Source organism: Polypterus senegalus, chromosome 6 (genome assembly GCF_016835505.1).
Source record: "Polypterus senegalus isolate Bchr_013 chromosome 6, ASM1683550v1, whole genome shotgun sequence".
Classification (NCBI taxonomy): domain Eukaryota; kingdom Metazoa; phylum Chordata; class Cladistia; order Polypteriformes; family Polypteridae; genus Polypterus; species Polypterus senegalus.
In genome coordinates, this window is record NC_053159.1 from 62,805,432 (window position 1) to 62,820,186 (window position 14,755).

Here is a 14,755-nt window from a genome sequence, read left to right on the forward strand (position 1 = left end):
GTGGCATTTTGGTTTCACGATTGGTGGCGTTATTTTGTGGCTTTCACATAACTTGTTTCCATGTGGATTCTCCCATGATGCATAGAGACTGTACCAGTTATGATGTCACCAGTGTAAAGATTCCGCAAATTCAGCCACTTGTATCGAAGATTGGACCAAACCTGGCAACTTATTTTCTTTGATTTTCTGATTACTCGTTAGTGAAAAAAAGCTCTGCATTTTTGGTTTATGATTGGGTTTTGACCATTCTCAATTTGGCTTCAGATTTTGGCCTTTGCTTGCTTTTTGACTCTGTTCTTCCTCCTGACGCCCCACTCAACTATTTTTCTGGTCTGACTGCCTTTTTAGTCTGAACAAGCTGGTTGCCTTATTTATGAAGTTTTGTGGATTTACAAAGCTGGTAACTATAAGAGGCTTAATATGAATCTGTTGTAGGGCAATGAAATGGCATGGACCTTTAAAAGAGTAAAAAGAGTCCCAAATAACCTCAAAAGTGTCCACTTTATTACTGATAAAGTAATGGGGCAAACAGTAGATCTTTATAAATTTAAAAAGGTTTGTTTTTAAAAATATCCAGAGGAACAAAGACAGTTCAGTAGAGCACAAAAGGCAAAAATAAATTTCCTGAAACACTAAGGCAAATCAAAGCAAACAAGCCACAATGCAGATATTCAAAGAATGGTCAATGAACGAAGTCCATCCATCCATTATCCAACCCGCTATATCCTAATTACAGGGTCATGGGGGTCTGCTGGAGCCAATCACAGCCAACATAGGGTGCAAGGCAGGGTGCGCGCACACACACACACACACACACACCCACCTAACCTGCATATCTTTGGACTGTGGGAGGAAATCGGAGCACACAGCAGAAACCCACGCAGACATGGGGAGAACATGCAAACTCCATGCAGGGAGGACCCAGGAAGCTACCCACTGCGCCACTGTGCCGCCTCAATGAACAAAGTAAAAACGTAAAAAAAATCCACGACAATCCAAAGACATTGAAACTCACCAAACTCCCAAGGGTGTTTGAAAGAACCGCAAGACACCCCCAACCTTTATATGGCTGAGGCCAGTACATTGCAGTGATAGGCAAGTGGCTCCACCTACTGGGGAACCACCCACAAAACACATGGCACATAACAATGACTTACAAACATCAAGAAAGGGAAAAACATAAATAATTAACAAAAGTAACATTAATGTAAACAAAAGAGTCAAAAATTAACAAAAAAAGGAATTTGAACCCTTTTAGTGAAGGAGCCATGTCTAAAACATAACAGAATCTTGAATGAGCATGATAACAATGATAGAGCTACCAACTTTTGCTACAATTTCTAATCAGTTGTCTTTTACCTGAATTATAATAGAAAATGCTGAAACATTCTCAGACCTTCTGTAAATGAGACCTCGGCATAATTGCAACAATTTTTTCATGGTGCAGAACAGGAATTGGGCTGTAAGATGGTGGGGATGGCAGGGTGTAATAATACATGTTGTTTAACATTATTTTGTTAAGTATTTTAGTAATTCTCATTATTGGAAATCCAGTTAAGAAGGTTTTTGACGATCATTTTAGATTTTCCTTTTATTTTATTTATGTGACACAGGAGACTTTTCACATGACCACAATTGTCTTATTTGTGGCATTAGTGGCTGTTGTGCTATAAATATGGTACTGGTTTCTGTCTAAGGTATCCCTTGATTAGATAACAAACAAAATATAGCACAGTTAGCTGTATATCAAGTAGGCCATTTGCTAGGACACCTTTGGTTTGAGCTTTTCTTTCGTTTTGACTCTGATTTATGGTTTGCCCATATACTTTGTTTGGTTGTGTTTAATTGTCTTTTCAGTATTGACTTTGGCTTGACTATTACTATGATTCTTGTCTCACATTATTATCTCCTGGCTGTATTCCTTTACACTCACAATAGTCCCTAGTGACTCAGTCTATGACGTGGACATCATCCATAGGTTACTCTGCCTAAAATTAGGTATGTAGGCCCAGAGATAATTAATCCAGGCAGTGCCATCTTAATGTATGGGCACAATGGGCACTGGCTGGGGGCCTCAGGAACACAGGAGCCGTGGGTTTCTGATGCCTATGTATGTGTCTGTTTTGCTATCAAAATTTGGGGCCCCAGTGCACTACTTTGCCAGAGGGGCTATGATGTTGTTAAGACAGCCCTGACTCCATAAGGACCAAGGTAACTTCAGGAAACTTTAAAATGATGGAGAATATTTCTGGAGTTACCATGTTATTAGGCAGTAGCATGTAAACTCATCTACTATATATCATCTTGTTCAACCATTTTGATGGACAGGTTTCTGTGGGATTGCCTGAACTATTAATTGAAGAGTGAAAACTGACACCATTAGAAGGAGCTCTTATAGGCCTCAGGTAGGTCCTCAGCACTTTCCTGACCCCAGAAGTGGTAGCTGGACTTTTCCCAGAAACAGTTATAGTTCTAGATGCTCCAATTAAGTTTATGTAGGGGTTAATACCGATCACTGATTTGATGTTACAAAGATTGACAGATTCCAATACCAATTCACATTTTCTTTTTCTTTAACCTTTTAAAAAACTAAGCCTTGGCACAGTACAAATAATTAAAAACAGTACAAATCATTAAAAAAAGATGCAAGGCTAACAAGCTTAGCAAGATTACAAGTACAACAGACAAATTTCACTAACAAGCTAACAAGGCTAGTGTTTACTAAGCATCTTGGCATTTTTCTGAATATTTTTGTCATTTTGAATTAGCATCAGCATTTTGAAGAATGGTTTCCTTTGCTGCAAACCTACGTGCAATCAATTATTTAAAAGGAACAACATAATATTAACATATTAGAATTGTGTCACACCCAAGTAAACAATTCAGGGGCATGGGGGTCTGAAGCTTATCCTGGCAGAAAACAGCCAAAGGCAGCACACCATTCCAGCACAAGTCGCCTCAATGCACACACCCCCTGTCACAGAAGGACAATTTGGAATCACCAGTCAACCTAACCATCACGTCTTTCAGGATGTGGGAGGAAACAATACATTGTTACTTTTCTAATCCCCTCAAATTTGTATTAGATTTTTTCATGATATGTGTGGAAAATAAACTCAAATTGTAGTGATTACAAAAAAAGCAACTAGTTTTGAACCAGTTTTGAATGGAGTATAATATTAAAAGAGTCTTTAAAGTGTCCCAGAGGAATAGAGAAGCACCTGTCAACTGTGCTGGTCTGATTATATTGGCCAGAAATGTTATCTGAGCTGTTAGGGAGCAGGGCTAACCACTACGTCACCATGCCTCAAACAGCAAAAAATGCATAAGAAATGATTAACCACAAACAAAATACAACAAATAGCCACAAGCTAGCTATAGGTTAAATAAATAAACATTATATGTCATTGTGCTCACAGGTTTCCAATCTTGGGGCACACAATGGTCATGCCAGAAAGCAGCAGCGGGAGACTGGCTTGTTCCATTGTTTGAAGTTGGAGCTCTTGGGCACAGCTGGAACATCTTTTTCTATCTGTACATATACTTTGCACTTTTTTATTCCATTAAAAAGATAGAAATGCTTTGTAAATAGCAGCACATATTTTGTTGTTGTTGTTATTATTATTATTATGATGTTATTGATGTTACTTTGGAAGAATTAGGTGGATAGCCCTGCCAAGCAGTTGCTGAATGGCCTGTTCTCATCTAGATTGTTCTAATGTTCTCATTTTTTATTTCACATGGTATCATTATAACTTGAGGAGAGGGAGTTGAATTTCTCTTTTAAGGCTGTTTTTTAGACTCTAAGGACAGCACATGGCTAATTATGCACACATAATAAGCCATGTGGTGTGTCTGTTGTGCACCAGACTAAGCTGGTCGCAGGGATCAGTGTTATATATCTGATTGCAGTATTTATAATATGCACAAAGTTTTTCTGTACACAGAGAACCGTAAACACATGAAATAAGCTAGCAAGTAGTGTGGTAGATAGTAGGACTTTAGGGACTTTCAAAACTAGACTTGATGTTATTTTAGACGAATTAAGTGGACAGGAACAGCAATCTTTGAAGGGCTGAATGGCCTGTTCTCATCTAGACTGTTCTAATGTCCTAATGTTCTAATATTCTTCTTTTGGTCATCTAATGTACCCCTCAAATGAAAATATTGCAAGTTTTTTTGTTTTGTGCTTTCAGACACATGCGGGTGGACATGTACATAGCAGCTCGAGCAGCAATATTATATTAAGCATGCACGAAATGTCTGTGTATGGCTACTATAACTCTGTGATATCACACTGGTCTTCTTGGAAAAAGATGTTTGTCTAAGTCAGCTGCAGGGAAAATGTATAGGATAATATTCGTCAAACAAGGTCATCAATGAACACAGTATATTCACTGAAAAAATGCTTTGTCAAATTTAACTGATAAACGCTAATCCTAAAGATGTGCATATTAGCGCAATGTTTGGCTCTGAAATATTCTGGTGTGAAAGGGTCTGGTTGTGTACCTGATGCAGCTCCAGTTCCCCCATAACCTGAATTGTGAAAAGGGGATTCAATTATGAATAAAGTTGCAGTGAGTGGTGCTGTAGTTAGTGGTATCATCTCACAGCTCTAGAAATTATGGTCTGATTCACAGTTACGTCCTGGGTGAAGTCATGATGCTACCCCATGTTTTCATATCTTTCCTCTGAGTACTGTGCTTTTCTCCAACAACCCAAAAGTATATGTTTAAAGCGTGGTTGTAAATGGGCCTGGTGTGAATCTGAGTGCGTGTTTGTATGCTGGTAGATAAGCTCCTTACATCCCTGCAACACAGAGAAAGGGAAAAAACAAAAGGTAAACACGTGACACTAAAATTCGTCTCCTGCAGATGGATGAGATGAAACCATCACATTTTGCTATGCAGACATTTTATACAATACAGGGTATATGGGGTTTTAAACTCCTGGAAGATACTGAATTGGATATGATTTGCTTGCTACTGAGATAACCTGATAGTGAAATCCAATCTGGATATAAATACATTTCTTAGCAATGCCATTAATTCACATTAAGTGGGGCAGAGTTACTGTGAAGTTTGAGAGAATTGACAAAGCATGCCCTAAATTTTACGCAAATCAAGCTAACTTGAGAAAAAATAGAACACTATTTGCTTTTAAAATGAAATAATAATTCATAGAGACAAGGGTAGGTCCCAATATCTCTCCCCCAACACTGTACCAGCTGTCTTACTCAACAGAGGAGTTTTTCATGTGCCACTGGCAGATACAGAATGATTCTGAAATGTTCTCTGCTGTATCTTCACTTCTCAGTATCAGGAGAGTATGGATAATGAAGTCTTAGAACATTAAGGCACAGAAGCATACTTTTAAAACATATAAAAAGATTCTTATTAAATGTAAATCATTAATGCTGAAAATATATCATTATATCATATCATATCATTAATACATATCAAGGTTTGGACTCTATCTCCTGCTCCCATAATTCAAATAAAGAAATGGTCCTTAGATCAGCCTGTTAGTGTCCCATGTGAAGCTCTCATCCTTATCTATTAACATAAACATTTCAAAATTAGGGCACACATGATTTAGATTGAAAATGTTAATAGAAGAGACCTTAATCGTATGATTTTGAGTCTTAAAATGAAGACTCAACATGTTTTGCATCTGGAATAAAAAAACAAAAAGGTCATAATTTACAAAATAACACTGGAAGCTACTCTGGTGGCCCAAGAAGGACCTTCCCATTGACTTCAAGATGAGGAGATGAAAATCTCCTCTTGCTCTAATATATGATTTACTCAACTAGTTTTACTTTGAAAGTACAGATGAGGGCCTTATTTGTATGAAACAACCTAAACCATTAAAAGACAGCCATTTACCAATGTGATATCATAAATCTTAGGAGTGCCATAATTCAAGAACGTCCTCTGGACTTTTACATTCTCTTCCTAGTCAGATATTAAATCTCAAGCAGACAAAACCTTCCTTTCACTTATCAGTGTATGCTCCTAACCTCATCATCCTCAGTCAGATAATGGAAAATCCTACCAGAAAAACACATAATATTACCATTTAATAGAAAACACTCCACGCTGAAAGATCTTTATGGTAATACAAGATTACAAAAGATATACTTACCAAAATTGGGAATCCAGTTAAAAAATCATAGATAAAAACTATTCCACTGATTAAATAAGTTATTTGGAGAGACGTCTTGATGGGTTCTGAACCGTCAATGGATGATCTTCGCTTGCCCTGAGCATCCTCCACAACTATTGTTGGGACATTAAACTTATTCTTGTCAATATTGTGTCCAGTCTGGATTGAAAAAGTCTGAAAAAGGGCAATGCCAATGCAAACTACTCCCATGATGACACTCCCACTAATCAGGAGCAAGAAGCACACTCCAAAGCCCAGGCCTATCTCAGTGACAATGAAACGGCAGTCCCGAGCGTAAAAGCGCTCTGTGGTGTCATGCCATCCCACAGCTGGTAGTGTAGACAAAATGAAAGAGACCATCCATATGCCCATCACTGTGTGAACTGCTTGCTTCTTTGTATTACTTAACCTAGAGGAGGAGAGGAGCAAAAAAGGACAAAAGAACAGTTAGGAGTTCACTGTCTCATACTTCATTCTAAAGCATAAAATTACAAAGACAGGAAATTTGTAGTAGTTCCAAGACAATCTGGCTATACTTCAAGTAATTCATTGTGTTTTTCTGTTCTTGGCAGCTCTTAGTGAGAAAATGACCACACTTCCCTTAGAACATATTGTAACCCATATTGTATTATTTATACATTATTATAGAAAGACAACTTTGGCCAAGTGAAATCTGCATTTTCTACTTAATCACAAAAAGCAAAATAAAAAATAAATAAATAAATAAAATAAAAAGAGGCATAATGAGACTTATAACAGGGAACACAGAAAAGATGGGATGGGATGTGATCAATGGGGTGAATAACAGATGGATGAAGGGTGAATGATTGCAAATTGAAAATAACAGGAGATTGATGTAGATTATTCACCCATCCATTACAATAATATGTGGATTAATCCAGTGAAAAATGAGCGGGAATGATGTAGGGGACTGCATCGGACAGCTGTCAGATGCTGCGCTCACCTGCTATGGGAAATATAAGCTTCACTTTTCACGAGAATGCTACTCCCAGTGACCAGTGAGAAAATCTGAAAATAATTCTGTTACCTGAATTCACTCAGATGTGAAGTAATGCAGACTTCACAACTCAATCAAATATATAAATTACTAGGGAGCTTCACCCCCTGCTCGCGTCGCTCTCCAAACCCCCCGCCTGCGTTACGCACCAGCAACTTCGCGTCTCTGCGGCTGGCGTATGTAGATTTCACTTTCACCAAAGAACAAAACTTTTAATTCTTGCGGATAGGCCACTTCATTGGGAAGAAACACTACTTTTCCCTGATGGCAACAAGAATTAGATGATCTATAGGTCTCAGACTTAAAGTTTAAAGCCAAACAATATCTGCATACTTCTGTCATATCACCTATGTCCATATATTCAATCTCTTTTCGCTTTTACCTTTTCGTCAATATTGCATTGAATTTTGATTCCATGTTTGGAATAACATTGTGACAGTGCAACATATACCTGCCCATGAGTGAATATCGTTTATTTCTCTCTGCAAGAAATGTGTCTGACAATAGCATTCAAACAAATGAGAAATAATTGAACCGTGTGCGTGGCTATGTGGGCAGCACTTTTCCAAATCTCTTTGCATAAGCTCTTGTCTTGCAGGGCTTGAAATGTTCTCTCGTGGGATTTCACTTTCACCAAACAAATCTTTTAATTCTCTTGGATACACCTCTTCATTGGAAAGAAAAACTACTTTTCCCTGATGGCAACAAGAATTAAACGATCTACAAGTCTCCGACTTAAAGTTTAAATCCAAACAATATATTCAATCTCTTTTCGCTGTTCCATTATTTCACAGAGTAATAATTTCATTTTTTTGAGACTTTCGAAGTTTCATACTTCCATTAACTCTAAGCTGGGGCCTCATGAATAAATGGTGCATATGCACAAAAATGTTGCGTATGCCCATTTCCAAGCTCAAATCCTGATGTATAAAACCTAAACTTGGAGTAAAACCACGTACATTTTCACACTAGCTCAAACCCTGGTGTACGCAAGTTCTCTGCTCAGTTTTGCAAAATGGCAGCACCCAGTGTCGAAGCAGTGCTTTTGTTCCAGTGTAGTTTCCCTTTCTTTTTTAGATCCACATCCCTGACGTGGCTTTATCATATAGACTGAAAACAATCACATATTGTTTATTAGTTTAAGGCATCTGATTGTAATTAACCTGTAACAATATAATGGTCCATGGAATGGCCAAACTATTCCAAATACCATAGCTGCTTTATTATTGTTATTCTCACTGCACCTTCATCTTCTTCTTCTTCTTCTTTCAGCTGCTTCCGTTAGGGGTTGCCACAGAGGATCATCTTTTTCCATATTATTCTCACTGCACCACTCGGAGTATTTATATCATTGTATCTGATTGTAGAATCACAGCTCTACAGCAGCTGATCAGAAAGAGAATTATCGGTATACAGCATCTAGCGCACGCTGCCTCAGCCATGCTGCCTATTTGAACTGCTCCCATATGGCAAATGCTTCAGAGCCTTTCCTGTACTTTCATCCCAAGAACTATAAACACAATCACTCAGTCAATCAAGTGCTCCTTGTAGAACTGTTTGTACTTATAAGTACAATTACCTCACTGTAAACTTGTGATACAGTTATAATATTGGGGAATTGGGGTTTAGTATGTTTGAAATAGATAGTACTGCTGCAATAAATTATTTCATTGAAGGTCGCGCACAGCACAGCAAGCATCTTGCGTAAGGCAGGAACAATCTCTGAATGGGACACCAGTTCGTCACTATCACTGCACCACCGTGTTCCCATGTTTAATACATGCTTTAAATCCTATCACCATGAAAATGATACAAAGTATACATCTCAGTATTTAAATTATTCATAGAACTGTAATATCATGAATGTAATGGATTCTGTGTACTGTTGGAGGAAGAGAAAGCCTGTTTAAGAAGCACGTAGTGATTCACACACTGCTACTTTAGTTACAATGGGATTTGAGAAACTAGTAAATTAAACAATTTTAAATGAAGTTTATGATGTTCTACTTTAATGATAAAATAAACTGTGATTAAAGTGGAAATTTTGAGATTAAAGTTAACATTTCGAGCTTTTTTCCCACTGTGTGCCTATTTTTTTTTCTTTTCTCTGTACTCTAATAAGCATTCATATGACACTCAGATGGTGGGCTACGACTTGCCTTTTCACGGCGACTTTGATATCTGACAACTTCATGTGTATCACACAAACGTTTTTGAATTCTTTATGACATTCTGCTTTTTCATCTACTCTTTGTCTTTTATTTCCGGTCCCGGGCATGGTTAAATCTCTTGGCACAAAATCTCGTCTTGCGGGACTTAAAAATGTTTCTCTGAGAAAATCACGTCTCGTCTCTCTTACCAAGAATTTTTTTATAATAGAGGGAAATAAATAATCACTAGGGGTCAGTCAGTCATTTTCCAACCCGCTATATCCTAACACGGGGTCACGGGGGTCTGCTGGAGTCAATCCCAGCCAACACAGGGTGCAAGGCAGGAACAAAACCCTGGGCAGGGCGCCAACACACCGTAGATCACCAGTGGTGTTTGTGGTAATTTTGTATTGTGAGCAATGTGATCTCAGCCAATGTGCTTCCTTTGTTTTTTACTTGCATAAAAAATAAGGTAAATATTTCATTCCTTTTCATGCAGGTTGTGCAGCAAATTAATATCATATTAAAGGTTCGACATCATAAACATCACATCGGAAAATCAAAACAGTAAATGAACACTGCAAAAGGCAGATAAATTTATACTGGAATTCATGTCATAAATGCAATGGCACAATCATGAGATTCTCCTGCTGGAACTGCATTAATAAATAAATAAAATAATGTTAAAAAATTAATAACACCTTAAAAGCTGACACAGGAAATGAAACAAATAAAAACATAGGTTCTCCAAAAATAATGAAAAAGGTTAAGAAAAACATGTATACCATAATAAAAATAAACAACTTTCAAAAGATAATATCAAAAGTAGTGAGATTCTCACCTGTAATTGACAGGCCAACGGACCATCCACATGCGATGATAGGACAGAGAAGTAACAGAGAAGCATGTGACAAGTGTCAAAGTGTAAAAGGTGGATACAAACACCTTGCAGAGACCCTCGTTCCACTCATAGTCTGAGTGCTGCCGTCGTAGTTGGATGACGGAATACATTGTGATGGGAATGCCCATGTTCAGGATATGTGTGCCAGCCAATGTGCAAATTAGGAATTCCAAGGGCTTCCATTTCTTTTGTTTGGCGCTCACACTCAGTATCCCCCAGGTATTGGCCAGGATCGAGACGCCTGAGCAGACCAGCCAGGCCAGTGCGTTGCTGTTGAGGATCTGCTCATCATTCATGGTGGAGCCTGAAGGCGCGATTGGGCTGGTGGGCAGTGAGCCGTGCAAAAGGAGAAACAATTGGGTGGGTCTGGTCCAGAGCAAGCATCCTAGTACAGATGAAGGTATTGTTCCAGGAACCAGAAGGTGGTGCTCACTGTCATTGCAGCTTACTACTGCATCCTGTGCTTACTGCTAAAGAAAAGAAAACGTACTGGTCAGCCATTAATTGATTGACAGAAAGAGAAATTCTTTGCAATTATTTTCATAACTAACACAGAATATTTAATATAGAGATATATTATATATATACACACACACACACAAACACATGCAGTCAATTCTTGTCGTCCACAGGGGATAAGAAAGACCGTACATATTATATGAAAATAGAGAAGCACTGATCCTATGGGACAAATTGGGTTAGGTTCCAGCCCTCTTCTGTTGCCCCTTGAGGTTTGGTCATGATTCTTCTATCATTTCAACTGTGGAAGTGTTATTACAATGTTTACTTTCTCTATTGTTAAGTTTGAACGTCTTCTAGGTGTTCTACCAGAGCCACATGTAACAGCAACAGGATTCATCCAGGACCTCACTAAACCATCCAGTTGGTAGTACTAACGGCAGGAACTTAAGCAGTTCAAGCTCATGATCAGCCTTTACTGGGAATTCCTTGTTTATAACAAACAACTGTTTGCGGTGCCAGGAAGACGCATATTGACCCTTTTAGTGTACTGCATATGCAGCTCCAACATGTAAGGGTATCACAGGCCTGTTCTCGCTCAATCTCACATGTTCCTCATGCGCAACAGGCTTTTTGAATTTTATTCTTCTTCTGTGTGTGGCCGTGAATTCAACTCTCTGATATCTGTTGTTTCCACATCACTTGACTTGTGGGGAGGACCTTATCTGCAAATAAGCTCGATTAGACTGATGGTCTTGAAAAATGGGCTACAATTTTATAAAAGTTGATAAATTAATCAATGGACTGTGAGGATTTACTGTATATTTATATTCTATAAGTACAAAAGTATTGGGACACATCTTTTAATTATTGAATTCTGGTGTTTCAATCAGACCCATTGCAACAGGTGTATAAAATCAAGTACCTAGCCATGCAGTCTCCATTTCCAAACATCTGTGAAACAAAATGGGTCATTCTGTAGAGCTCAGTGCTTACTTCATGTGTGGTACCATGATAGGATGCCACCTTTCCAATAAGACGGTTTGTGAAATTTTATCCCTGCTAGATATTCCACAGTCAACTGAAAGTGTTATTATTGGAGAGTGGAAGCATTTAGCAACAGCAGCAACTCAGCCACAAAGTGGAAGACCACGTAAAGTCACAGAGCAGTGCTCTTCTGATTCCATAGCTGCAGTGTTCCAAACTTCCACTAACATTAACTGTGCAATGGGATCCTCATGGAATGGGTTTCCATGGCTGAGCAGTTGCATGCAAGCTTCACATCACCAAGTCAAATGCCAAGCGTTAAATGGAGTGGTGCAAAGCACACTGCCACTAGACTATGGAGCAGTGGAAACATGTTCAATGGAGTGACGAATCATGCTTCTTTGTTTGGCGGCCAGATGGGCAACTCTGGGTTTGGCAGATGCCTGGAGAACATTACCTGCCTGACTGCATTGTGCCAACTGTGAAGTTTGGTGGAGGAGGTGTAATGGTGTGGGACTGTTTTTCGGGGTTGGGGCTAGACCCCTTCCTTTCAGTGAAGGGCAATCTTATTGCTTCAGCATACCAAGACATTTTGGACAATGCTATGCTTCCAACTTTGTGGAAACAGTTTGGGGAAGGCCCTTTTCTAAACCAGCATGACTGCGCACCTGTGAACAAAGCAAGGTCCATAAAGACATGGTTGGATGAGTTCAGTGTAGAAGAACTTAATTGGCAAGCACAGAGCCCTGACCTCAACCCATTGAACTGGAATGGAGATTGCGAGTCAGACCTTCTCGTCCAACATCAGTGCCTGACCTCATAAATGCTCTACAGAACAAATGGGAACAAATTCCCAAAGAAACACTCTTGTGGAAAGCCTTCCAAAAAACAGTGCAAACTGTTACAGCTGCAAAGGTGGGGACCAACTCCCCATTAAAGTCTATGCATCTGAATGCATTGTCATTAAAGTCCCTATTAGTGTAATGGTCAGGCATCCTAAGACTTTTGTCCATATAGTGTATATACATTACATATTATATAAATGCAAACATTATATATTACACACATAATATAATACATACATTATATATTATTTAAATAACCTTTATTAGTATAATTAACATCAGTGTAGTCACAGTTGTCTCTACTTCAGGTCCTGACAACTGATATTCCAGAATAGAAGACTGATAAAGATAGACAGGAATTTCACCTGTAAAATCTTCATAAACATTTTGTAGAGAGGGGATTCTGGGGATTCATATCAATACACAAGATTATAAGGCAGTACCAGCCGGTGGTATGAGATTTAGACCAGGTGCAATGGGCGAAGTCATAGCCACACCTAAATGCAGCAGAGAAGATCGCTCAGCAAGAATGTACTTGAATAAAACCAGAATATCAAAAGTCTGCCATCAAAATAACTGAGAGGGACCCACTCCCCTTACCATTATTAAAGCAATCGACAAAACCAGAACCCAAATATTTAAAATACATCCTCAATACCATTAGAAAATGTTGTTATTATGGCACAAAGTCAAAATATCAGAAGGGAACTGCCTACATGGTATTATATGATAAGGTAATCGCTGCACTAAGGCAAAATAAAAATATGAGGTGTATGACCGATCTTGTATAAACTGTCATTAAATGCCTTAATCGAGGCATAAAGCCAAACTATTTCAGCATATGCCTTTACACTACCATTCCTTGATTTCTGCAGAAAAACAAAATATTGAGAGTAATGCTATTTCCCCACATAATGTTATTAAAGGCCTAAATTTTGCCAAAACTAGCAATGCCTTCTCCCACATTGGTGTTTAGTGTCTCAGTTGAACAAAGTCAAATATGCTGAAAGACTAAGAAAAAATATATTTGATCTGTGAAATGTGAAGGAGAACCCCAGTCCCTTGAGTGAGGAGGTGAAGCCTAAATTACACAGGTCACAACTCTGCATGTGTTGGTCTTTTAGCCAAACTCCCACAAACAAATGAGTGGATCACACAATATGTGCCTATAAACATCCATTCACATAAGCATCTCACATAAAGAGATGACAGTTTTGAAAATCATTGGAGATACAGATTGGGTATTTTTAAACGTGACAAAAAGGAACAGCAACAGTGCAATATTAATAAACCAACTAGGATAGGGTCAGAAGGAGTTAAGGCATCTAAACTGCAATAGGAAAATTGCCTTCTAAAACTTACATAAGGGAGGTTTTGATTTACTTGGATATCAGCCTCACTGCTGATAATCACCTTTAACGTACTGTACATGAGGATGAACCCATTCTGTTGAAGATACTGAAATGTAAAAATCTAAGCTAATTCTAATGAAGGACCATATCATAAATTCCAAATAAAGTGTCTTGTATTAGGAAGCTATTCAGACTCAAGTGAAGTGATCCCAAAAGCTAAACCTGACTGAAGCTCACACTCGAGGCAGGTTTGCTACTGTGCAAATAGACCATTCAAATCATTCTATGTCAGTATAATGATAAACACCAGTTGCATGTGATAGATGTGAGAGTATGTTCAAAGTTACAAGCTAGACAAGATTTTCAGCTAAAATTGGTAAAGATAAAGTCACTTCTGATTAAGCATTCTGATGCAGCGCCGTCTTAACACATAGGCACGTTGGGCAGTTGCCCGAGGGCTCCTCGAGCACAGGGGCCCCATGCTAATCTTTGTATGTTGTGACTTACTGAGTGGTTGTGTAGGTAGGGGCCCCAGTGCACTGCTTTGCCCGGGTGCCTATAATGTTGTTAAGACAGCCCTGTTCTGATGAAGGCAATCCAAATGACAATGTGCAATTGAGAGTTCAAGGCAACTTAGAGGAGATGAACCTACAGTTAAAGACACAGACTGAGGAAAGCCAACCTTTTGGGAGAACTGTATAATTCTTGGTGTTTCCCCAAGCATCCTAAAAAGTGCTGTGTCTGCTGGCAATAAATAAACTAGAAGAGGTGGAAGGGAAGTTAAGGTGCCTAGACTACAGCAGGAAAAATCGCCTCAGAATGCATCTGACAGCAGTTACATAAGGGAGGCTTTGATATGCTTGCATATCAGCTTC

The 14,755-nt window shown here is 38.7% G+C and overlaps 1 protein-coding gene across 2 annotated transcripts in view; it reads right to left on the reverse strand.

The window, feature by feature from the left end:
• Positions 1-14,755, reverse strand: part of LOC120531077 (probable G-protein coupled receptor 153) — a 100,270-nt gene that overhangs the window by 43,609 nt on the left and 41,906 nt on the right. The window contains exons 2-3 of one of the 2 annotated variants that reach the window (XM_039756117.1): positions 10,178-10,704; positions 6,148-6,577 (exon numbers count right to left, since the gene is read on the reverse strand). In XM_039756117.1, the coding sequence (XP_039612051.1) occupies positions 6,148-6,577; positions 10,178-10,533 (786 nt within the window). In that variant the 5' untranslated portion in view covers positions 10,534-10,704. Of the gene's footprint in view, positions 1-6,147; positions 6,578-10,177; positions 10,708-14,755 lie in introns of both variants that reach the window. The other variant, XM_039756116.1, reaches the window with a different exon arrangement.